Consider the following 27,206-nt stretch of genomic DNA (forward strand, 5'->3'; position numbering starts at 1 on the left):
TTTTAAATTTAAGACAGTTATTGTTTTTGGGGCGCCCTCTACGGAGGCGTCCCACAATATAGGCATGAGTTTGTGAGTAGCTTCTAATTTCACTCTTACTAGATTTACTCCGCAATTGTTTTGCTAAAATTATGCCCTTGCTCAGAAATAAAACCTTGGATTGCTTGGATTTGATTTTATTATTGTTTTCTGTTATGCACGGGATAAAATGGTGTGCGTATATTCTTTGTTTAAAACACAAAATTAATGGATTTGTAAAAACACCAAATAATCCGTGACCTTTGTACCTTTGTAAGGCTTTTCAACTGGTTTAAAAACCAGTTTACCGCCTCTTAGAACCCGATAGACGGTGACCAACACCATGGACCACAATAGCCTAATCTCAATGGCATAGTCCAATAACCTCAATTAAACAATCATAGTGCAAAATTTGACCTAAGTTGCAGAGTATGAGTTTTTGTACCCAAAGTTTCAAAGTCATTCAATGAATGTACAAATGTATTGGGGTTAAACCGATGGCCTTTGTTTGTTAATTACCATAAAATCCATATAGTGGTTATTGTCAAACTACAGTTGCCAAACTTACAATATGGTGACCCAATAATATGATTTTTATTTGTGGATGAATTTTGCTGTAATCAACGGAATCTGGCGAATGATTCAATTTCAGTCCAGATTGATACCAAACACATTAAAAGTTGGTACATTTTGATGAAAATGTGATATTTTCTTTTGAAATAATGCTGGGCTTTTCTTCTTACCAACAAGAAATCATCACCACTACGTATGCATTATTTTTGTGATGACCTTCAAGATAAATTGGCTATCAGAAACAGAGATAAGGTTGTTTATTCTACCAGAAGAATTTAGGCAGATATGAAATATGTTCGAAGTTTTATAATACTAGTCAACAGTCGTTATCAGGTGTTAATTCTAATGATATACATTTTGCAGACATGCTGGATCAGGGAATAGATCCATTGTCCATAGGGGAAGTCTTATAGATAATATTATATCCTGAATTTAAATGCTATGAATGATATAATTAAGATCTTAGACATCAATATTGTCTTTTCAACAGAAACAAGAACTACCTTTAAACAAGAATTTGTCTTTAAAAAAGACAAGTTCACGGATCAGGTGTATAGTACATGTGCTTTGAGCTACTTTGGTCTAACATTTAATATTCATATCTAACCTACTCTGCACTTATTCGACAATAAATAAGTGATATGAGGCTTAATAATGATACCTGCGTCTTGACTCTGCAAAACAATATTTTTTAAAAACCTCATTTTGCATTTAGTTTTTAAGCCCCATCAGGAGCCACCTACAGGATTTCATTTTGCATTTAAGTTTTATTGTGTTGCAAAGTAGCAAAACTTTCTTTATTATATGGTGCAATTTGTGCCTGGAAAAGGCTATCCCCTCTTACAACCTATCAACAGGTCTGATTTCTATAATGAGGTGTCACCGGGTTTGCAAGAGATAATAATACCAAATCTAAACACCATGAAATTCACCACATCACGACCAAGCTCACATTGGGCGCCCCATTCCTTTTTTAAAGGAATTTTTATTTATCACACAGTTCAGTGCACTTGAGCTCGTACTGTTCGGATGGCCCTTTGTTACACAAACCTTTGGTCATTCCACACGCGCGTGCTGGTCGATAGTCAAGGTTCAATGTCACTGTGTAAACCGTACATGTGTATGCATTAACACAAAAACCACCATTTTGAAAAAAAAACAACATATGAAGACAACACAGGCAATTATAAGATGATCTATGACATGGTTTTCTGGCATACGATAATTAAGCCGGAGCATACTTCTGATTAGAGTTCCATGGTTAAATCAGTAATGCAATGCCCAGTCCAATTTTTAGTGATCAAGCGTACTATACAAAAGCGTTCAATTACTTCACGAGCGTAGGTAACTATTTTGAAGCTGTGCAAAAATGGGCAGAAGAGACATTTTATGAGCACGTCGTGGAGAAACTGGTGGGAAATATAAGTGACGGAACCGATGATAAACCGCTTCGTGTTTTAGGTGTGGGGAGTGGAAGAGGTAAGAAAAAAGTATAATAATAATGATAATAATAATAATAATAATAATAATAATAATAATAATAATAATAATAATAATAATAATAATAATAATAACCTGGACATTGTCACCCGGGGCAAAGTAAATTTCGGTGGGGGGGGGCAAAATCAACCAATTTTGCGCAAAATTGCAGCAAAAAGTGGAAACTTTCGTAATTTTGGGTTTTTACTGGGGGCCCCAGGGGGACAAGAGTTCTGACTGGTGGGACATTTGCCCCCTCATACCCCCCCGTGCCCCCCACTGATCACCAAGACTTATATACTTTTTATATTTACTTGTCTGAATATATCTGTATTTTTCTCAGGTGAACTTGAACTTGTGTTCCTGAAGAAACTACTTCTCAAGTTCCCACAAATTCATACCTGCGTCGTGGAGCCCTGTGTAAACTTAATCACACAGTATCAGCATGATCAGTCCAAAATCAAGGAGCATGCGTCGGACATTACATACGACTGGCAAAATCGTACATTCGAAGACTTTGTGAAACTTCAACCAGAAAACAATCATAAGTATCACTTCATAAGTGCATGTAATTCCATGTACTATGTCAAAAACCTGAACGAAACACTACAAAGTCTATATGATATGCTGGTACCGGGTGGAATTCTGTTAGTAACAATCACCGCAGGTGAGTTGTCCAAGTTATACCCAGAAGATTCAGAACGTTTGACCCCGATGTGCGATATATGAGACGAACATTTATGTCAGGGGTGGTGCAATAATTATGTGTACCCCGGGTGGTGAATTCTCAAAATGGTCCGCCAAAATTGCTTGCCCCCCCCTCTGGCCGTGCCAAAAATCTTTGCCCCCCCTTTCGACGTGCCAAAAACCTTTGCCCCCCCCTTTGACGTTCCAAAAATCTTTGTCCCCCTACACATGCAAGATTTTGGGGAACCCGAATTTATAACCTTAAATTGTCTTATCATATACTGCGAGCGCAGCGAGCAGGAAATTTGGCATATATGAACGTGTGTGAAGGCCGTAAACGCAAACTGGACGGGAACGCAAACTCTATACAAAATTCCCACTCCAAATAGTATACTGCCCTCTTTCTTAGGCAGTTCGTTTTAAGTTCAATAGAAGGCATTGTTAGGAGAATTCACTGCCTCATCAGCAGGTCAATACACCATCTTGTGGTACTGGTATGTGATATTGTGTGCCCCGGATTGTGTGTTTTTCACGGTTAGATCGTTGCATCAAGACTTCCAGGTGTCGTATTCAGCACCGATCTTCTGAAAATAGGGAAGTCTCGCAAATTGTCCCCAGTATGGCTCATATACCCAATGGCGGCGCCAAGGGGGAAGGGGGGAATTTCCCCATGTGTTCTTTGTCGTCAGTTTGCCCCCCCCCCCCCGACAAAAACACACTATTTTGCCCCTAAATTCGCCGAAGTTTAAGATAAGATTCCGATTTTGCCCTAAGAAATAATACCCCCCCCTACACATACACCAATTTCTGCATAATTATATTAACCCGGAACTCGTATTGCAATAATACATAGTGATTTGGTGTACGGCACCCTTAATATGACCTTGAATAATATCCATCATGTCCATTAAATCAGTACGATTGCATCTTATATTCTCCTTACCCGATAAAGTTTGCGTATCCGTCGTCAAAGACCGAACTCGCAAACTGGTTTGCGAGTTCGTGCTGTTTGCGAAGGCAGCCGTAACAAACGTGCCCGTAACGTTTTCCTACGCCTTTTTAGGGCGTAATATAGAAACGGTTGCTTGCCCCCCCCTTTCGACCTGCCAAAAATCGCTTGACCCCCTTTTGACCTGCCAAAAATGCTTGCCCCCCTTTTGGCCTGCCAAAAATCTTTGCTCCCCTATAATTCACCACCCCGGGGGTACACATAATTATTGCACCACCCCTCATAAGGCGGAGGTGCTGTATTTAGCATTGGGTTTGGATATTTTTTTCTTTATTTTCAACCCATGTAAGTCGGTGGAAATAAAAGAAAATAATCCAATATCCAGACCCAACGCTAAATAAGGTGCCTCCAATAATGTGCGTAGTCAGAGTCACCCAATACTTGATTGACTTTTTAAAATGTGTGACTTTATATAAAAACGTGACTAAACACTGTTGGTAAAACTTCACTCAACCCTGGTTGCCATATGAACATATCTTTTGTTGGGTAAAATATCACTTTTGTAATAAGTTAATAAACACCACAGATACATATGAAAAGGTTTGACTACAAAAACAATTCTCTTATAAATGCATCTACGCACAATTTACTCCTCCATACACCCGAGTACACAAAAATTCCCAGCACAACGAGAATGAGCAAGTCTAGTCTCCACGCAGTCTGTGTTATACTACACGGTTAAAGGTCCGTAACCCGATCGACAGCATCATCCCCGATTTTTTTCATTGTTGATGAGGTTTTGGTATCACATAATAGATACTATTTTTCTCATTACTATCCTGAAATTTGACGCTCCAAGTCGATGTATTTCCGGAGAAATCATGAAACACAGCGGTTTTTACAGGCTACCAGTTTGTAAAAATAAAAATTACTTCGGATTTCTGGGTAGGGAATTAATTGCGAATCATCAGTCTCCTCAACAGCGACTTTGGTTTCGCGTCATACACATTCTGTGAAAAAAGCGAACCACACTAACTGCTGAGGAGACGGTATGCCGTATTTAGTTATAAAAAAATACACGATGTACATAGCGGGCTAAATTGCTCAATCGGTTAGCGCATTGTGCGTTACCCGAGAGGTACCCGGTTCAAAATCTGGTTTCGGAAGATTTTTTTTCCTCTCCATTTTTAACCCAAACTTTTTTATATTCATTTGAAATTATAAATATTGCAAGGGGAAATATATTTTGTTTCCTTTTTTTCTGAAACGGTACGAAAAAAGCAACAAAATTAATATTTTCCGTTCAATACGGGCCGGGCATTGTACAGTATGTCAGCATTCGTCATACGAACGGGAATTGTTGTTGTTGCTTGCCTGCCCAGAATGCAATTCACGTATACCAAGGTATTGGATTGCAAATTTGGCTATTTATTCACATTTACGCTGAAAATGCTCTCGTTTTTTCACAAAGCAGCATAAAGGGCCTCAAGGAAGAACAGATGATTAATTGTGTTTTCAACTGATTGAGTGTCCCAGGTTAAAGAAGAAATAAAACAAACAAAACAAACAAACAAAAAGGGGGCGATATTTGATATTATTATGTAATTTTAAAGACAATCCATATCCAAAACCAATAGGGTTACCCCCCTTTAACTGAATAGCATCATAGAGAGCTGTGCGAGATCTAGCTGGAAAATATGCCTATGTGATTGGTTTTTGGGGCGCCCTCTACGGAGGGTGCACCAATATATAGGCATGACTTTTTTGAAAAGCTTCTAATTTCAGTCTTGCTAGATTTACTTCGCAATTGTTTTGCAAAAATTATGCCCAGCTCAGAAATGAAACCACAATTTGCTTGGATTTTATTTTATTATTTTTTTCTGATATGCACGGGATATTTGGGTTCCAAGATGGGCTCTAGTGTTGGAGACCTAAAAAGAAGAAAAGCACTAGCCTGGGCAGCTTTCTGGAAACTGGAACGCCTTTGGAGAAGCCCGTCCCTGCCAATCGAAACAAAAATCAAGCTGTTTCAGACAACTTGTGTTACTGTCTTTCTGTACGGGTGCGAGTCATGGGTAATTACCAAGGACATGGAAAACAAGATCAATGCATTTGCAACATCTTGCTACAGAGTCATGTTAAACATCAAGCGTGTGGATCGGATTCCAAATGAAACCATCTACAACCTGACCAACACCACTCCACTGGTTGCCAGAGTCAAGATTCATCAACTCAAATTTCTCGGCCATATATTGCGTCTTGAAGATGGCGAGCCTGTGAAAGAATATGCGCTTTATATTCCACCACACGGGAAGAGGAAACCGGGACGGCCGCGCACACAGTACTTACAGTATGTCCAGCACCTCCTGGGAGATACTGAAGGGATGCTGCAGCCAAACAAAATTGTTTCGCTTGCCCAAGATCGCATTAGTTGGAGAAAGCTTGTAGTCGCCTGCTCCGCAGCCGACTGATGATGATGATGATGCACGGGATAAAATGTTGTGCGTATATTCTTTGTTTAAAATACAAAATTAATGGACTTATAAAAACACCAAATAAACCATGACCTTTGTACCTTTGTAAGGCTTTTAAACTGGTTTTAAAACCAGTTTACCGCCTCTTACAACCCGAAAGACGGTGGCCAACACTATGGACCACAATAGCCTAATCTCAATGACATAGTCCAATAACCTCAATTAAACAATCATAGTGCAAAATTTGACCTAAGTTGCAGAGTATGAGTTTTTGTACCCAAAGTTTCAAAGTCATTCAATGAATAATGTATTGGGGTTAAACCGATGGCCTTTGTTTGTTAATTACCATAAAATCCATATAGTGGTTATTGTCAAACTACAGTTGCCAAACTTACAATATGGTGACCCAATAATATGATTTTTATCTGTGGATGAATTTTGCTGTAATCAACGGAATCTGGTGAATGATTCCATTTTAGTCCAGATTGATACCAAACACATTAAATTTTGGTACATTTTGATGAAAATATGATATTTTCTTTTGAATTAATGCTGGGCCAAATTTTCTTCTTACCAACAACAAGACGGCAATGAAATCATCACCATGATCACCACTGTTTTATATAATATTAATAGTCAAAAGTCGTTATCAGCCTATCAGGTGTTAATTCCAATGATATACATTTGCAGACTTGCTGGCAGCACAGCGTGGGATATGTTTGATCAGGGAATAATCCATTGTCCATTAGGGGAAGTCTTATAGATAATATTATATCCTGAATTTAAATGCTTATGAATGATATAATTAAGATCTTAGACATCAATATTGTCTTTTCAACAGAAACAAGAACTACATTTAAAAAAGACAACACCATGGATGAAGATCATGTTACATAATTTTGTAATGACAAGTTCTTTGAATGCAATTTTTGTGTGTGGCACAACTACCGGGTGGGAAATATCGGTATTATTGGTTAATACCACCAATACTAGAAACAAGAATTTGTCTTTAAAAAGACAAGTTCACGGATCAGGTGTATAGTACATGTACTTTGATCTAACATTTAATATTCATATCTAACCTACTCTGCACTTATTCGACAATAAATAAGTGATATGAGGCTTAATAATGATACCTGCGTCTTGACTCTGGAAAACAATATTTTTTAAAAACCTCATTTTGCATTTAGTTTTTTAAGCCACCTCGGAAGCCACCTACAGGATCTCATTTTGCGTTTAGGTTTTAATTGCGTTGCAAAGTAGCAAAACTTTCTTTATATATGGCCCAATTCGTGCCTGGAAAAGGCTATCCCCTCTTACAACCTATCAACAGGTCTGATTTCTATAATGAGGTGTCACCGGGTTTGCAAGAGATAATAATACCAAATCTAAACATCATGAAATTCACCACATCACGACCAAACTCACATTGGGCGCCCCATTCCTTTTTTAAAGGAATTTTTATTGCAGTAATGTTGTGAGGGAACAAGCTTTCAAATGAGACCAAATCATTACCGTGCGACAAAGCAGCATACCTTGTTCTACGAACTTTTTGACCGCCCCTCGTACTTCAACAGTAGAATGCGAGTAAGGCAGGAGCTTCAAACATGTCAAATAATATTATGTTATTCGATACATTAACAACAACAACAACATAAACAACAACAACAATCGAAACCCCAGATCGAAACGTACATTTTAATTTTTTATGTATTTGTTTTTGTTTTGTTGTTGTTGTTTTGATTTGTTTCTTGTATTTTATTTGTTTGATTGCTTGTTTACTTTGGCCTATCCTTGCGCATAATTGCTTGTTAGACGTTGTTCGATTGCTTGTTGGGTGTTTGTCTATTTCAAGCTTTGCAGGTTAATGCACTACAGATTCTAGAAAGGTGGGACTGTGACATGCTTTATGCCGGTATTAATGGTATATATATCCAATAGTGAGGGGTTCAGCCGCCATCTGGCACTGACTTGCCTCTTGTACCACCCCCCCCCCCCCCCCGATCCTTGCCGAAGAGTGATTTCCGGGAGTGATTTAAGGCATTTTAGCACATTTTCATTTAATTTCACCCCTCTCAGGCTCTCCCCATTGAAATTTGCCTTGCTCTCACACAGGCCCCGAAAATTTCTGGCTCAGTGCCCGGCCCGATGTTTCCAATGGCCCGGGGATTCATGGGAGTGAATGAGTCACTCAAAAGAAGCTCTGACTCTGAGCTTTGGCTGTTCAAAAATATAGGAAATAGGAAACAGAAACATATAATTATGTTACTTTTTTCTGCGACATTTAAAACAAATTATGCAAATCTTAGGAATGCTTCTTGCAGACGGGGAGGGGTTTCCCTCTCAACATGCTCATGTCCCTTCTCTATCTGTGGTTGCCTTAATGTCTATTATAAATGATATGACGGCAATATGATTGGATCGTTTAGCCTTGTTATGTTAATGTTGGCGAACAATTTGACACATGCATGCCCTGAAGACATTGTCTTCATGCCCGTCTTCATGACTCGAAAACATCTTCGAAATCATTGTGCAATGATGTTCAGTAAGCCTATACTTTGACTTCACACGCACATCAGGTTCAAGTTCCAATGTCAATGAATCGGAATGAATTCGGTCAAGTGAGAGCTAGGGGGCAAGTATAGGCTACAGTATAGCCCCAGGATATGAGAAACAGGCAAACCGGGGGTGAAACGTAGGTGACAAATCAGAAAAAATGAAAAGTATTAAATGGCCATCATAAACGATGATCCTCTGATCTGAAGGCATGTTTAACAGCTTGCTGCTGGTAACTATTTTCAGACATAAATATTCAGACTGAAAAGCTTTATACACACATTGCAAACCTTAATGTAAAATTATGAAGTTTTTTAAGTCACTTTATTTTCATTATTAACAATTAATTATGTATAAAGGAAGTTGTTGAACGTAATTCTATTGTGGGTTATCATTTCATCTTGGTTCACAAGTATCTGTCTTTCAGTAAATGTTCCCAATAGTGTAAGAAAATCCGTTCTTATTTATATCGTAATTAAATTTGACGTTCTTTATTAAATAGGACCTGACCGACGTTATACTATACAGGTAATTCAAACTAATGAACGGCGTATACATATGACGTCACTATTGTAAAATAATGAATAATTCAAGTATAAATGAAATGAATTATTCGCAACAATTTTACTTTGCAAATATGGGAGACTGGGGAGCATAGACCAAAACATTTTTCGAGAGTGCGGGCAGACGACTTATAGCGATAATATTTTCGTGGATAGTGATAATCAGAATTTTCGAAATTAAAGTGTTCGCAAATATGAAGAATGACCCACGTATAAGGTTTCGTATCAAAGAGAACAAAATACGAAAGTAATTCCAAAGTTGTTCATCGTGAATTAAAAATGAGAACATGATCATGATGAATTCAAGACGGATAGAAGTTGATCCCATACTGATGATAAAAAACTTAAATAAAAGGAACATTCTTAAAATATTTATTTATTTAATTATAAAATGCAAGTATGCGCCCCATTCCTTTTTTAAAGGAATTTTTATTCTCAAAACCTCAAGTGTTTTTATATCGAACGAAAGCTAACACTTCCCCCTTATAAAAATGCCTAAAAAAAGGAATGGGGCGCCAAATGTGAGCTTGGACGTGATATGGTGAATACCATAGTGTGTAGATTTGGTATTATAATGATTTTTCTAGGAAAGAGTAGAAGATGATCAAGAGAAATGTGTTTGATTGGGGAAGGTGTATGACAGGACCGTTTTGGATGAAATAAATGGAAATGAAGCTTTCGTTTATGTGGGGGTGGGGGAGTTCTGTTTTGGGGGCCTGTAGTGAGGATATTGCTTTGGATATTGAATGTTGTTGAATTTCGTTATGCAGGGGTATATGATGAATAGTATAGAAGACACAAATAAGTAAGCTCCCCTGGCAAAATATGGGGGGGGGGGGTGGTTATCCCCACCCGGGATCTACGCCTATGTTGACCAAAAGAAAACGTTAAATTTTGATAAATGTATAACGTCTGTGACACATATGGTCGAATCCAACCAAAAGTGTACACGGCATGTTCAGGGCCATAACTTAAAAGTATTAATCAATTGGCATTCGTTTTTGTATTGTGTTTATTCGCCTTGATCATACGCTTCGCGCCATATATAATAAGACCCCTTCTGTGAAAAACTTAGACACAGAGACCCCAAAACATGCTATTTTTACCCATTTTTTCAAAATATTTCTTAAAGTATTTTTAAAAACATCTAAATCAGTTATGAAAAGAAGTCATTGCATTGAATCTAAATTGATTTCCTGAAAGGTGTGTATTCAAAGATTGCCTGTTCAATTTTTCACATATTTGTACATAATTATGAATTTTTTGTGATAATTTTTTGAGTGGTATCTTTTTACATTACCTACGAATACAATTTTTCATAGCACTAGATATATCTTTAAAAAATGGAAATCACTAATAAATGCACAATTGATACAAGCTTTGATATGTCCAATACTGAAATGCATTGCATTCGGGCATCTTTATTATTGTGTTTAGCTGCCAGAAATTCTAAATGGCACAAAGGTAGGTTTGGTAAAAAATATGCATTACCTCCGAATACATGTTAAAAGCTGTGTCATTTCCACAAAGTGAGAGAATAGTAAACAATAGTTAAGCAATAGGTGCAGGGTAATACACTCTTTATTTCTACCAAGTTTCAATAGCCTGCGTTTAAATATTTCTGAGATGTCAACAATAAAAGCAAGTATTCGTAGGTAAATTTCGGTAACCGAATGTTACCTACGAATACCATTTGAAATCATGACAGTATTGTGAAACACCGCCATTCATGCCAATGCCCATATTGGTACATAACGAAGGCCTGTATGTTTGCTATCAAATCATATGTCAATGAAAGTTGCGAATTCACATACATGCCCACCATGCAAAAGTGAATACGGCTTAATTGTTGAAAAATATGTACTGAAATAGACGACGGTCTGCTCATTTAAAAGAAAAATCAGATTCAAAGAAGATTAGAAGGGATAAATACTTGGATTTGTCAACTGTCATGTGTGCTTCATTTTAAATGTTTACCGACCTTCTGGTTTCTGAGTAATTTGTGTCCAAATTGATTTATTCGAAGGTAACTTTTGACGTTTTCGCTAAGGTTGCTACCTACGAATACCATGGAAAAAACGACTGTTCTCATTGTCTCATGATCTAGAGAACACAGTGATGGACCCTGGTATAAAGCTAATTGTAGTTGCCCTCAAACGAAAGGCCACAAGACGTAACTGACTCCAAGATGGACTTCACAAGTCTGCAATAACGGTTTTAAGCGATTTGTGTGCAATTAAGCAAATTAAAGTCACTTTAGTGCCTTTGTTTCTTACTTCAATCCTCTTTCAACCGCTGTGAACCGACATTATTAATACGTGATAGGGTCTCAAGTATCAATAAACGCACATAAAGAAAATAATACATTCAAAGTGCTTTATAAAATGAAGTTTTGATTGCGATATCCACCAAAAGTCTAATTCTTACCTACAAATACTGAAATGTTACTTACGAATACAGCATAATACATGACATTTGTAATGAAGTGTCCCTACCAATGGAAATTAATTGTCAAAAACTTTAAGCGGTACCCCAGGACACTATTATTACCCATATACGGATTCATTCAACAATTATTTATTATGTAAAATTGCTGATTAACTACTTGTATATCAAAATGAAGTGGTCAAAATCTTGCTAAAAGCATCAAAATTTTTTGATCTAAGGTAATAGCATTTATTCATTTGGACGTACCATCTGAAAGAGATCTAAAAACTACCATTTTATTAATTCATTACCATAATAGCAACAATTAAACCTCTAAACTCAATATAGATATTGTTAAATCGCTCATGCTACCTACGAATACCCGGGTTTCTTCACCTTTTCATTGTATAAAGCGTTAGGTGTATGCGTATAATTCCTAATATTCTTGAAAACATATATCCTACTCGTTCTTATACAATGTGTAAATTGATTCATACTCATTTGATAAATAAAATACAGAAACTGACCTAAACTTCATTTTCAAAATAAACTAGCATAAATTGACTAAGATCATATTGATCGCGTTATAAAAATAAAAACAAATATTTTCTGGTTGAGCTAGCATTTTCCTAACACCCTGTGGTCTACATTACACGAAAAAAGCGTTAATGGGAATATTCCATTTGTTTTAGGTTGATTAGTATTGCGATAGTGAAAGCATCCCAGTGGTATTCGTAGGTAACATTGGGTTTTGATGTCACATTTACTATCACACGTCCTGGATTTATTTTTCAAGATTAGTAATGGCACTTTTGGTTCCTATAAGGCCAATATGTCATCAATCAATGGGCAAAAGGAAAAAAATTGTGGAGACATTTTTATTTCGGACTTTTATTTTTGGCCAGTGGACACTTTTGGTTGGATTCGACCATATACATCATCTACTTGCTAATACACTGAAAATCAAATGAAAAAACAATTACAGAACATTCATTCTTGAAGTTCATAAAAGTAGCTATGGGTATACAATGTTTACAAGATAAGAACGTTAATGTTTTGTACATGAACGTAACGTCTTTGATACATAGTTGTTAACACACTGAAAATCTAAAATTTACAATTTGATGATATCCAAAAGAATGCTTATATCCAAAAGAATGCTTAGCATTGAAGAATTAAAAAAAATTACAGAACTTTCATTTGTTAACATACACGTAGCAATGATTAACAATGCTGAAAATACAAACGTAACGTTTTGTTCATAAACGTAACATCCTCGACACATATCTATACATCCTCTGTAACATCCTCGATACACTGAAAGTCTAAATAGAGATTCTACAACGTGATGATATCTAAAAGGATTCTTAGCATTAAAAAGTAACAAGAAATGTCTTTAAAAAGACAACGCTAATGGATGCAATTCATGTTTCACTATTTTACATTGACAAGTACTTGGAATGAAATTGCTAGTAAATGTTTGTGTGTAGCACATGCATAGCTTACCGGGTGGGAAATGTTGTTACCACCAATGACATACTATAGGAAATTCTCAAGAATTTTATGTTCAAAGCTAAATTGAAAAATGTGTGCTAAATAGGTCTACATTTAATTTATACTTGTACAAACAAAGGGATCAATGGAAATCACATCCACCGAGTTTCGCATCAAATAAGAATGTTTACTGCCGGTGATCATAACCAGCCATGACAATCCAAATATCTATTATCAGTAACTGCTAACATTGATACGACCTTGATGGTTTTAATGCTTAATTCTGATTACGTTATGACACGACTTTGAACATTCTGACAATCCAAATATATAAATGTCCACCTCAGATGACCTTTAGCAATTTTGGCGCAGAATTGTGATCGACAATACTTAATTCACCTCGAATGACTTTGATCTGACATTCAACATTTTCGCGCTTACACCAATCATGTCCATAACAATTTAACTCTTACAACTTCCTGTCAACTCTCTAATTTAAAACTCTAAATTTCTGTCTGTTTGCCGTTTCTGTCTTGTACCATTTAGCATGTTCAGTACACTACAGTTTTGTACAATTTAGATAAGCAATATGGCCTTGCTCATGATCTTAGGCCAATAAAATAAAACTGTTTGCTTGCCCTCAAATGAATTTTCAAAAATGGGTCGGTCGGTCGGGATTTATTTTTTTTTTTTTTCTTTTTTTTATTACTAGCAAACTCTACTGTTTGTATTAATTAAGGCTCAAAATATGAAAAATCAGACAATTTTGGTGTCAAAATGAATCAACTAACATTACAAAACAACTAAAATGTTGAACACAAGTTCTAAAATACAATTTTTTTAACATCTTCAGAATGCAACAATTTGAAAAAGAAAAAAAAAAAACTTTGCAGGAATTTACAAAAATAGGGTCGGTATTCTTTTGTTCAGTAAATAGAAAAAAACCCTTTTTCTGATTTCCAAAATTTATAGGGCCGGTCGGTTGAGGGCAAGCAAACATCTTTTCCTTTTTTCAACTTGCACTGGGATCCACAACATGCGCATCTATCAGCACACGGTTCTTTAACCCCAATACATTTGTACATTCATTGAATGACTTTGAAACTTTGGGTACAAAAACTCAAAATTTTGCACTTATGATTGTTTATTTGATGTTATTAGACTATGCCATTGAGATTAGGCTATTGTGGTCCATAGTGTTGGTCACCGTCTATCGGGTTCTAAGAGGCGGTAAACTGGTTAAGCCATACAAAGGTCACGCTTTATTTGGTGTTTTTATAAATCCATTAATTTTGTATTTTAAACAAAGAATATACGCACAAGATTTTATCCCGTGCATATCAGAAAACAATAATAAAATAAAATACAAGCAAATTGTGGTTTTATTTCTAAGCTGGGCATACTTTTAGCAAAACAATTGCGAAGTAAATCTAGCAAGAGTGAAATTAGAAGCTTTTCACAAAGTCATACCAATAAGGTGCCCCCGCCGTTGTGGGCGCCCCCAAAACACTTGTTGTCATTAGGTCAACAGATATCGCAATTTAATGTTTATAGCAAGGCGAATGTGGTAAATCTGTTGAAAACGACCTATCCAAGCACAATTTTTGACCAAAATGTAGGTTTTTTAAAAATGTCAAAACCTGAAGTGTTCCCTATAACATTTTTCAAATTTTATGTCATTAAATGAAAGAGCACACTTATATTGTCCATATACTAGCGTCATTAGAAGAGACTATTAGAATGAACAATGGTCAATTATCTTTAAATTGCAAATCTTCACCTGTTTTGTCATACTGCTGTATTAAAATTCAATGAACTATGACTTTGCTAAAGAGCGCTTACAAATTGATATGAAGAAGTCCACACTTATGTAACCCGTTCTACACTAAATCTCGTTATGACAATTTGGTTTGATAAGGTTGTATGCAGATTTTTGTTAGCTTAGCAATATCAACCGCGTGCATCGTTTGATTTGCAACTTTTAAAAATGCACCAACTTTCATATACTGGTAACAATCTTTGTCAATTCAGAGTGTTGTAGCAAATTTGGCATCAAATTGGAGCTAACAAGGTACGACCTTATCAATCAAATTGTCATAAGATAAGGTTTTGGTGTAGGACGGGTTACATAAGTGCGAACATTCTTTATTTGTTGTGTTTCAGTATGTTAAAGGGTTGTTCATATGGTACCCAGGGCTGGGTAAACTTTTACCCAACAGTTCTAATAGTGTATAAATAAACAGATTACATCGTCAATTATTGTTTCATTTTAAGCTAAAATAAATAATGCTATAGTCCTATGTCTCAAACCCCTTGGCAGTTTCAAAAACGAATGCGGAATGCAATTTTATTTTAAAGATTTTTAAAGCTTTTTTTAAACAGCATTTTGAATTAAGATGTCATATTTGTTGAGTGTTCCAAAGTACACAGCATAAAATTGCCGTTGATTTACACAACTGAAGTACAAATAAACAATTTTTGCAACTGTGAGAGTAGCGCGAGTATCGAATCAAGTAAAACTGACATGGACGCGCTAAGAAAAACGAACGCGCACGAGGGTTTTGAGATTTAGCTTTTTGACTTTTAGCCTTATTTAATATTATTCAATTATTCTGAAGAAAAATGTTGATCCGAGTGTACATGCTTTATTATAGAATTGCACAATTCTAGTCTAGCTTACCCCGATGGGATTCTTCTTGGTTGAGGGTCTACCGGGATGTGCCACGGTTTGGGTACGTTTTCAGCTACTTTGGTATATTGGTGGGTGGATTTTCAGTGGAGACCTATGAGCATTTGGGCGGATTGGGCATAAGTACCAATAAAAGCACCCAATTTGGATAAATGTAGGTGCTGTTGGGGAGATTTTTGGGAACATCAAGTAGGTATTATAATAGAGGAAATCAGCATCCGAAAGTCCCGGTGGGGTCACTCAACTTGCAATAGTGACCGCACGATCGTTACCAAAATCGCGGAAAAAGGGGTCTTTTTTAGGGCTTGTCCGCGGACAAAATTGTCTGTGAAATTGGAAAAATAGGGGTGTTTTATCGCACAAATATCCGCGAAATTGGAAAAAAAGGGGTTCTTATTATTTTCTCCCGATCCCGTGGATAGCTGGCCCCCAGGAGCTGGCCAGATAAATAGATCACAGGAATAAATTTATGCAGTTATTGTATTTCAACAACCACCACTATGAATCTCTGATTTATATGCAAGGGGTACTATACTTGAATTCTGTGATGCCCTGTTGATTACTAAAAAAACATTCATAAAAGCCTTCTCCTTGAAATGTTGAAATAGAGTCAAATTGCAAATGTGTCCTCGGAATCTAACAAATAGGGGTGTTTCAGAGTACCATTTTGTCCTTGTTTTGAAGTAAAAAAGGGGGTAAAATTTCATGATTTGTCCTTGAAATTGACTGCAAAAGGGGGTAATTTGTACTTGTGGTAACAGTCCTATGCGTCCCCCCTGCCAGGGAGTGACCCCACCGGGCCGAAAGTCTGGGTGGCACATTTTTTTCGAAGAAACCACCCCGGCCCCGATCGCCTTTCTTCCCCCTACCAATTCCTTTCTTTTTAATTTGTTTTATTCTCTTCCTTCTCCACTTCTTTTCAGACTATACTGGTGCGGGAAAGCTATGGAGAACATTCCCCTGTCTTGGCTCTGAGACTTCGTCACAAGATGGGTTACCAAATATCGCATCGCCATCATCTCATCACCGGGACTCGGCCCACGTACACGATGCATTGTGTCAACTACAAATCCCATATTACACTGATGATTACACGTGTAATTATAAGATAACCCAGTGTTTTGATGAGAAAGAAAGTGAAGAGGGCAATCTAGTGCTTGATTTTCTGACTCATATGATCGGATTCAGGAACGCGCCAAAAGATCTTCTTCAACAAGTATTGGCATGCATCAAAGAATGTTCTGTTCAGCGTAGTGATGATTGGTTCTTCCAATCAGAACACGTATGCTTCTTCATTACCAAACCTACATGAAGCACCTAGTACTACACACTGCTAATAAAAGCGATGTAATTCAAAATATACGTCATAGGCGATAACGTAAATACAACCATGATAACTGCCAGAAGTGACTACCCAGAAATGTAAACATTGTTTAACAATGAAAGTTCAAAATAGGGTTGGTACAATTTGTGACCCTACTTCTCATACCCGACTTTTCATACCCCACCTGACCCGACTTTTTTGAAACATTTTGTGAGATATTCGCAACGAATTCAGTAGGTAATTAAATATTAAACAAATGTCATACACATTTCCTTTATTATCGATTAAAATAACGGCATTTCCAAGCATTTTTTTTCGCTAATTTCAAAGCCTCGTTCACCGATATTTAGATACAATTAGCACTGATGAGTTTTGAGCCCTGTGCAATACACATCGCTCGGACTAATTTGCTCAAGCCAAACAATAAGTGTTTGCTTATTGACCAATTACCAGGAGAAAAGTCAATAACTGGTTATACCTTTATCTGCAATCTTGGTTGAACCCAGTGGGGTGGTACGTTGAAGTCAATGTTCAATTAATGCCAAATGTTGCTAGCAGTAAAAGTGTTAATTAGGCCTACTGCATGCAATGACAATAAAAAAAAGTTTATGATGTCGTCATGCGTAGATCTTAAGGTGGTATTTGAGGCATGTTCTAGAAATTAATAAATGGCTGAGACAAAAGCGTTTGTGACTTTCAGAAGATTTTAAGGTATGTAATTTGAAAATAAATTGTTTGAGTTTGATTTGTTTGACTAGATCTAATTCGTTAAGTTAGGCCTAACTTTTTAATATACTCTTTTATCATATAGTATAGATAATTTTGTTACTTTCGGATTTTTTTTTTTTTTCATTTTGATTTTGAGTTAATAGTATGGTTGCCACATCTCTAAGACGGAAAATAAATGAATTTTAATAACCAGAGCGACATAAAACTAGAAACACTATGCATGGGGAGGTACATTATTGGCATTCAGGAATTTTATCATTTAGTTGTAAACATTTTCGTTAACGAATAACCAAAGTAACATGAAAACTAGAAACATTTATGGGGTAGACTCATTATTGACATTCAACAAGAATGAATGAAGAAATGTTTTCATTCAAGTCCAAATGCTCCAAGTAGTTTTGCTTAGTTCTAAATGGTCAACGAAAACTAAAGAAGTAATGTTTTCATACAGTGCAGAAAAAAGTATCGTAGCCAGCGGGAGGGGGTGGGGGAAGGGAGAAGAGTGTCCACTTGACAAAAAGTTAAAGAGATAATCGGGAAGGTAATCACCTACAATCAAGTACTATCACAAGGTTGCGAGTTCGAACCTCCACCTCTGTCGCTGCATTTACTTCAATCAATTGATAGGTCCAAGAGTAAAAATCATTCTGACGTCTACATGGTCAGCCAGCATGACTGATAAACCTAGAGGTAAAACGTTTCTCATCAAAAATGTAACTGGTCTAACAAGCTGAGTGTAGATGCAGCTTTGTCTGTGAGTTTCCCAATAAACAGAAACAGAAAGGCAAAGGAGAAGAAAAGGGGCAAAGAGCCCGGTTTTCACCAAAATTCATCCCGATCATGGGCCACATAGCTTTAAAAATATTGTCTCAATATTTAAAGCTCTTTTTTTGGAAGCTCGAACTTAACACGTCGGATACAGCCTACAGTCATAACAGTCTCTTTCAAAAAACAAAAAACACACACAAAAACAAAACCGGTATAGGCCTATTTATATGCCGGGGTCAAAATGATGCAACCGGGAATGTTTGTTCCCCCCCCCCCCCCGACTAAGAAACCTGGCTATATGCCCTTGATAGGCTGTCAGTATTTTGGGTATCAAACTGGAGCGATATTGACATATAAAACAAATGAAGAAAACTTGAAACATCAACGTATTTATGAATATTATCAATCATCCAGGTAGATCAAATAGTTGACTAAATTATAATTCTGTTCAACTGGACTTACTATTTATGATGGCTACGGTATCACGTCATATCCATGACGCATCATCAGGCCGACTGGTCTTGAATTGGCTCTGTATTCTTGACCTGTGACGTCACGATGGTAGAAGTGACGTCACACGCGAGTCGTCGAGGGATCACACTCGGTGTGATCAAAACGCTCTTTCACCGCGCGGAGACCATCCCGTCAACGGACGAAGCTAAAGCTGGTGAACGCGAACATCTGAAGTCGGCCTTGGGTACCTGTGGGTACAAGGACTGGACGTTCCAAAAAGCTTTGAAACCGCAAAAGGACCAAACATCGTCCAAACAATCTTCTACCACCGCTTCGAGCACCCGCAAGTTCGGTATTACTCTCCCTTATGTCTCAGATGTTTCTGAGAAGTTAAAGAGGATCTTTGGACAGCACCAGATCCCTGTCTCATTAAAACCTTGCAACACTCTGAGACAAAAGTTAGTCCATCCGAAGGATAAGATTCCGCAACGCAAACAAAGCAACATTGTTTATGCGATTAACTGCCAGGATTCGGACTGTGAGAACTACTACATAGGGGAGACAAAACAACCTCTCCACAAGCGCATGTATCAACATCGACGCCCCAGTTCAACAGGGCTCAACGACTCTGCGGTTTACACGCACCTCAAAGCAGCTAAACACAACTTTGAGGACAAGGACGTTATTGTGCTTGATAAAGAACATAGGTGGTATGAAAGAGGGGTGAAAGAAGCTATATATGTTCGCAGGGAGGAGCCAACTTTGAATCGCGGAGGGGGACTACGCCACAACTTGTCCAAGAGTTACGAACCGACCATCAGGAAGATCCCTCGACGACTCGCGTGTGACGTCACTTCTACCATCGTGACGTCACAGGTCAAGAATACAGAGCCAATTCAAGACCAGTCGGCCTGATGATGCGTCATGGATATGACGTGATACCGTAGCCATCATAAATAGTAAGTCCAGTTGAACAGAATTATAATTTAGTCAACTTGAAACATCAACCTTCTTTTATGACTTTTAGAACCTTCTTTTGGAATGGGATTGGGCTTCTTTTGTAATGACTTTCGGAACTGTCGTTTTAATGGGGCATTATTGGCATAACCACAACCGCATTATTCAACCTTCTTTTGATCTTCTTCTGTTATGACTTTCGGAACATTTTATTATGTCATTTTTTAACTTTTAAATTTATAATATGGCCATCACATCTAGTTTTTGTGTTTTTTGGGGTTTTTTTTGGGTTTTTTCTTTTCTTCGATATTTTTTTTTCAATTCTTCATTCAACGATAAAGTAGGAATATTTTATCTGGGCCTAGGTGCAAATTTTTTCGTTTTAACGAATAATGTAGGCCTATCATGTAGACATTATCATGATATGGGGGCATATGCGCATTATAAAGTTTATTGTATCTATACAATAAACAAATTTACCCCCTGTGAAATAGACTAACCCTGGTCCAAGCTTGTGCTTGGACAAATCAATATGATTGATTTATTGATTGGTTGCATAGTAATGGCTTTATGCAAGAGCCAATGGGTTTAGTGACTATTGTTTGAAGTAGCCAATGGGAAGTGGTCAATAGCCTTGTGATACTGCCCAGTTGGTCAGGGATTAGGCACATTTGCTATCTGTCATGGAAAGGAGTAGGTTTGGTCTCCAATGTGAAGAAAATTTTCCCACCCACCACACCCAAAAAATTAGGTCATATCCCAGTATTCAATACCTTTGTAGACAGTTACTTAGGAGCAGTAGTTGGCTAGGAAGGCTTCCATATCGTACGGGATATAGAGGTACATAGACCTAAGGGGTATTGCAGTCTGCATTTTAATGGTAGCTACTGGGCATGGGCAAATTACCAGGAAGAGGGCGGTAGCTGACCAAGGGAGAGGATTCAATAAGTGCACATTTTAACTTCTCTTGGAGAGGTTAGGCGCATTTGTGTATACAGATCTAGGCGTTCAGGAAATCCCTTTAAAAAGGGCTCTGTAGCTAGCCGGTTAATACATTGCTGTTAACTTCTTTTTAAGAAGTTGGGCCACACTTGCCGAGTGTGGAAAGGGCTCGAGAATACCCTGGAGGGCCCTGTATCTTACAAGAAATTAATTTGGGTTAACTTCTCTGCAAGAAGAAGAGTTGGGCCACACTTGTGTGTGTGTGCAAAAGGGCCAAGGAAATTCCCTGGAGGGCCCCGTATCTTACGAGGAATTAATTTGGGTTAACTTCTGCAAAAAGAGAAGTTGGGCTACACTTGCATGTGGGCAAAAGGGTCAAGGAAATATTACCGGGAGGGCCCCGTATCTTACGAGGAATTTGTGTTAACTTCTTTGCGACACAAGAAGTGGGGCCACACTTGCGTGTGTGCAAAAGGGCTCGGGGTAATACCCTGGAGGGCCCCATATTCATTCATTAATTCATTTTCATTCATTCATTTCTTTCATGCATTTATGTATTGTACAAGGAATTAACTCATATTCAACTCATTCATTTTCATTCATTCATTCATTTCTTCATTGCATTCATTTATGTAACTTTCAAGGAATTAATTTTGGTTAACTTCTCTATGATAAGAGAAGATTGGGCCACACTTGTGTGTGTGCAAAAGGGCCCGGGAAATTCCCTGGAGGGCCCGTATCTTATACAAGGAATTGTTGGGTTAACTTCTCTGTGAGAAGTTGGGCCACACTTTGTTCCGGAGAGGCTCCGTACTTTACGGATAAGTAATGTAGGCATGGGCTCGGGAAATTACCGGGAGGGCCCCGTATCTTACGGGTGAGTAATTTAGGAATTGGCTCGGGACTTCTCTATGATAAGAGAAGATTGGGCCACACTTGTGTGTGTGCAAAAGGGCCCGGGGAAACTCCTGGAGGGCCCGTATCTTATACAAGGAATTAAGTTGGGTTAACTTCTCTGTGAGAAGTTGGGCCACACTTTGTTCCGGAGAGGCTCCGTACTTTACGGATAAGTAATGTAGGCATGGGCTCGGGAAATTACCGGGAGGGCCCCGTATCTTACGGGTGAGTAATTTAGGAATTGGCTCAGGAAATTCCTGGGAGGGTCCCGTATCTTACGGGTGAGCGGACACTGTGTGTAGATGGGAACAGACTCTGTATTTACGGGGAAAGTAAGACTATCCAGGTCAAAAATTGTGGCGGTAAAAAAGGGACAGGGCCACACATTTTATCTTGAATCCAATTATATGAAAATAATTGGATCACCATAGGTAATTGCATAAGTGTTTACAAATAGTAATAATTCGTAACTAATAAATTTGAGAAATAGTGCATGAGAAGTTGAACGAAATATGTCAAATATCCAGATTACTTTCCTGAATGTTTCCGGCTTCAGGAAAGTAGGATTAATGTATATGCACTTTTCTAAGGAATTTATATTAAAGGATTGACTCAATAAATGTATGTAAACTTCTCTTGAGAAATTTTCTCTTGAAAAGTTAAGCCAAGTTTGATGTATTGGAACGGTACCCTTTGGGTCCGTATTTTATTGGATGTTAAATCCAAGTCTGGTTTACAAATAAATGGAGATACTCCTGACGGATATGCCAGCAAAAACTTTTGAGTAAAATGTGCCTTATTTCATTTGGGGGTAATTGGCATTCAGCGGAAACTAATGAAATGTTATCAGTTTAAGTGCACTGTGCAAATGTTACCCTGCCAGCTTTAAAAAAAAACTTTCCAACATTTATGTAATTTTCTATTTGCCAGCTATTGTGATATGCTGAGGCTGAAGTCCATTACAGCATGTTTAGACAGCAAATCCATTCATGGTTTCTGTCCAACAAATCCACCCGTTTAGTGATTGCCCCTTTACTCAGCGCGGGTCAGTACCCGCTATAGTCAATATAGTTAATGAGCTAAAATTAGTGAAAAGTCTCATCAATATATAATTTATGCTAATATTTTGCTAGAAATCAATGCATGATAAAGTTCATAGTAGCCTACTTTTATTTTGCAGACTTTTGCCTTCAAAGTGTTTCTAATATGTTCTTATGTATTATATCGTCTAGCCGCCCTGTAATTTGCATATTTGCATAATTAATGAGCTAATTTGCAGAATTAGCTAATTATGCAAAGTAGGCCAGCTTACTAATTATTTATCTGGAAGTCATAAGGAACACTTTGACCAAGTTTGAAACAAGTATTCTATTAAATAAAAATGTTATTACATTATTAATGAGCACTTTCGAGTCGTATTAGTTCATTGATTATTGATAAAAAATAATACAATATAAAGAAATTTAAAATGTAGGAATTATAAAAACCGTATGTCCGATTTGCTTAAATCATAAGACGTATTGATCAGTGTTCTTTGCCCTACTGAATTTGTCTATATTTTAAACATGCATAGAGCACTTCCACAATGCCTCAGATACCACCTTAATGCGACAGGCAGATAAACGACTGGTTTGGAGATTAGGCCTATGGCAGCGAACGAGGAAGAGGGAGGTTTATAGATAATATTTTCGAAAATATGATTTGTCACTAATCGCACCGATTTAGCCTGGTCAATTCGGCAGACTTCATTTACACTTTATTAGGTATTCATTGAAATATTTAAACAGATTTATTGTAACGAAAAAAAAGTCGGGTCAAGTGGGGTATGAAAAGTCTGGTATGAAAAGTAGGGTCACAAATTGTACCAACCCTTCAAAATATGTGTGAAAGGCGCAACATTATATACTGTAAATTCAAGATAAACAGCCATGACTTGTACAGTAGGTTTGCTATTATTAAAAGCTATAAGAAATAACATCCAGCGCCCGGGATCCAGCGTGACGTCTTGGATGCATTCCACGTGATGCGCAATCACCTAGATTATTAAGTCATATATGCCCACCAAATCGCTGGCCATGCAAGCGACTCCCCCGTGGCATGAGGTCGGCGATCGTGTGCGTGGCACTCGAGGGGTCCCAGGGCCAGCCGAGATATCAAGACGGTGGACATGGTGGAAGTACTGTATCATTAAAAATACTTTAAGATATATTGTGATCTTGTCTATCAGCAGTGGCGTAGCGTGGGTCATCATATTGGGGGGGCACCGACCATGATTGGGGGGAACCGGGTCTGATTTGGGGGCACAAGCCGTTTTTCGGCAATTTTCCTGTGGGATTTTTTAATTTTGCAATCGATTGGGGGCACGTGCCCCGTGCCCCTATGACGCTACGCCATTGTCTATCACAACTATGAGGTAGTGACATGTCGTATCACTTTGGCAAACTATAGTCATTGTAGCAATCCTCGTTGTAATGACGTAGATATATTAGTAACTAAACAATCAGCGCGTTGCATCTTAGTAGGAATGAGTAAGATGAGCGACCTCATGCATTAGGGGTTCCTCATACGTTGACGGCATTAGCTAATGTTTCCGTGTGTATCACTTTATGAGAAATAGCAGTTTACAGGTAATTTCCTATTGACGGACTGAAAGTTTATGCGATTGAAGTAAGCTTAAGGGCTGGGGTATGAGCGACCTTGCAGTACAGGTATCTGGAGAAGGGAAGCAACGAGTTACCCCAAATCACAGCGACAGGTAGTGACTGGGCCGCCGAGTGCTAATATATATTTATTTTGGAAGGTTCGTGTTTGTTTTAAATTTTGGGGCGTTTTTCCAAAATTTCATATTTTTAGCGATATTTCAAAAAAGCGACATGCCAAAGACAAATCTTTTGCACATACTTTGTTATTGCTAATACAACTCTTTTCTGCATACCTACGTTACAATTCGTTGTGGTGATTTAGTAATATTATAAATTTTGTGACTGCATTTTGCGTTTTCGATGCGATTTTAGGCTTACCGTGATTTAACGTTGATATCTGGTCTTGCTCCTTTTATAATTTTACTTTGACCGTCGGCTTTTGTAAATAACAGAATGTAGATTGGCTCTGAATAAGTATCGTAGTCCTCTTGGTGGGTTTTTTCATGATATAATTAGTTTGAATTTGCATGTAACAACCCAAAATCGACCTCTGAATTCGGGGTTGAATGCTGTTTCCGGAATACCTGTGGACTCAAACAAGTGCACGAGTGGCGACTATGGTTTTATACTTCCCGCATTCATGATTGCGTCAACGCCTAATAATATACTTCTTTGTATAGGTTGAGTGTAGCTGGTATATAAAAAAATTGGTTACATGTCAATGACCATTAACTTCAGGGATAGATCCTTTGCACGCCTTTCTATCATGCAGTATCTTTACCCACATACATGTGCCCGTGTCACGTGCCAATATTGCGCAACGTTAAAGGTTAATATATATTTTTGACATGGAGAAGACTGTGTGCTTCTATGGCCGAGTGGTCTAAGGCATTGTGGTTTCTTCGTTGCTGTTCTCAGTGTCGCTTGTTCGAATCCGAGCGTCTGTTTCTTTTTCTTATGCGCTGATTTATTTTTCCAGCGTAGGTCCTAGAAAAACTAATTTATAATATAATTTCTTTTTGTATTATTTATTTATTTATTTATTTATTTATTTATTTATTTATTTATTTATTTATTTTTCGATTGATTATTTGATGATTGAGTGAGCAGATTTATCGATTGCTACTTTAGTTGTGGGACTTCTATTACAGTTTGAATGACATCGTACATTAGTATTGATTTTTCCGTGAAACATTATCAAGAATTAATATCACAGGTTTTATTGCAGATAGGAAGTTGGCTTAGTGATACTATCTGTTGATTCAGAACCGGAAGGTGCCGGGTTCGATTCCCACCTATGTCTATTTTTTTAAAGACTTGGAAAATTACTGCAGTAAGTTTATTTGGCGCGCGATCTCAGTTATTCATTTTCTGATGGCTGTGCCTCTTACAGGCACCCTCCCTCTGGAATCCAAACCACGGTTCGCTCATAACACCTCCCTTAAACAAATCGGTATATTCGTCACGATATCACTGCCAGATTTGAACACTAATAAATCATTAAAAGTAGATAATACAGAAGAAGTGAGAAGAAGCCCCTTTCTGCACTAGGAAGGATTAACAGTGTTGCTATAACAAATTGTGTTTCAAAAAACTGGCCATGAGTTATTCCACTTAAAAACAAAATAAAAATGAGTGAACTATGCAGTTAAGTTCGAGCATGTTTTCCGAAATCCTTTGAAATATTTGAATGATAGCAATTTGATGGTAAATCTTGCCTCAGAAAAAAATGTATTTTTCAACTGATTCTTGTCGTATCCACTTGAGGAATGATAATAAATATTTAACAAATCTCGAGGTCTTTATAAATGGTATGGTCATGTTAGCTCGCCAAGAATCCAAAAGGCATTTGAAACTGGGATTAGGAAGGTTCATGGGTATACAATGTAGCGTCAGTTACAACCAATGGTGTCACATGCGAATCACAAAATATATCCTCGGACCCCTTCCATTTTTTTGCTATATCAATGATATCGCCGTCAGCTTTGACCCTCAGCATGTTCAGTGTAAAATTTTACTATATGACTTTTTGGTATATTTTGGTTCCGTTTTAGAATCCTTCATTACGTGAACAGTACCTTAACAATTTGAACCAGAAAGGCCTGTGAAAAATACAAAATCACAGGTCATGTTGTATTCGTAACCCTAATCTTGCACCTGTTTAACCAGTCAATAACACAATAGGACTTGATGCTATTGTGCTATTTATTGCTTACAGCAGGTGAAAATTACGAAGACGAATATATATATATATATATATATATACATATATATATCATTATAACAACCTGTGATTTTGGTTTTTGCACAGGTCTTCCTGCTGCGATTTTTGCTACGCACTGTCCACGTAACGCAAATTATCATTGCATCTGAGAAAGATTTGATGTATTTGTTCGGGTCCAAACATAAGTTCAGTAACGTCAATCATTACAATACATTGCAAAAAAGTTGGTTGGAATCATTGTTGGGCGACGTCTTCTATTAGTTTTTGTTGTTCAAATAATATCCAATAAAATGTTGAATTGATGACATCGGTCAAAGCCCGACGTCGGACATACTTTGGGCAACTTTGTGCAAGCCCAACC

General features: G+C 37.5%; 1 protein-coding gene across 1 annotated transcript; it reads left to right on the forward strand.

The window, feature by feature from the left end:
- The first annotated feature begins 1,676 nt into the window (after window positions 1-1,676).
- LOC140144704 (histamine N-methyltransferase A-like) lies at window positions 1,677-17,522 on the forward strand. The gene is made up of 3 exons (XM_072166515.1): window positions 1,677-2,070; window positions 2,414-2,737; window positions 16,833-17,522. Exons 1-3 carry the CDS (start codon window positions 1,869-1,871, stop codon window positions 17,219-17,221), a joined length of 915 nt encoding a protein of 304 aa, XP_072022616.1. The 5' UTR covers window positions 1,677-1,868; the 3' UTR covers window positions 17,222-17,522.
- The last annotated feature ends 9,684 nt before the right edge of the window (window positions 17,523-27,206 follow it).

Source organism: Amphiura filiformis, unplaced genomic scaffold (assembly GCF_039555335.1).
Source record: "Amphiura filiformis unplaced genomic scaffold, Afil_fr2py scaffold_73, whole genome shotgun sequence".
NCBI lineage: Eukaryota > Metazoa > Echinodermata > Ophiuroidea > Amphilepidida > Amphiuridae > Amphiura > Amphiura filiformis.

Bases quoted from the DNA above. Each gene is read 5' to 3' on its own strand.
- LOC140144704 (XM_072166515.1), top strand. From the start codon at position 1,869: ATGCCCAGTCCAATTTTTAGTGATCAAGCGTACTATACAAAAGCGTTC. The intron at 2,071-2,413 runs GTAAGAAAAAAG...TATTTTTCTCAG, and splicing joins AGGTGTGGGGAGTGGAAGAG to GTGAACTTGAACTTGTGTTC. The intron at 2,738-16,832 runs GTGAGTTGTCCA...ACTTCTTTTCAG, and splicing joins GTTAGTAACAATCACCGCAG to ACTATACTGGTGCGGGAAAG.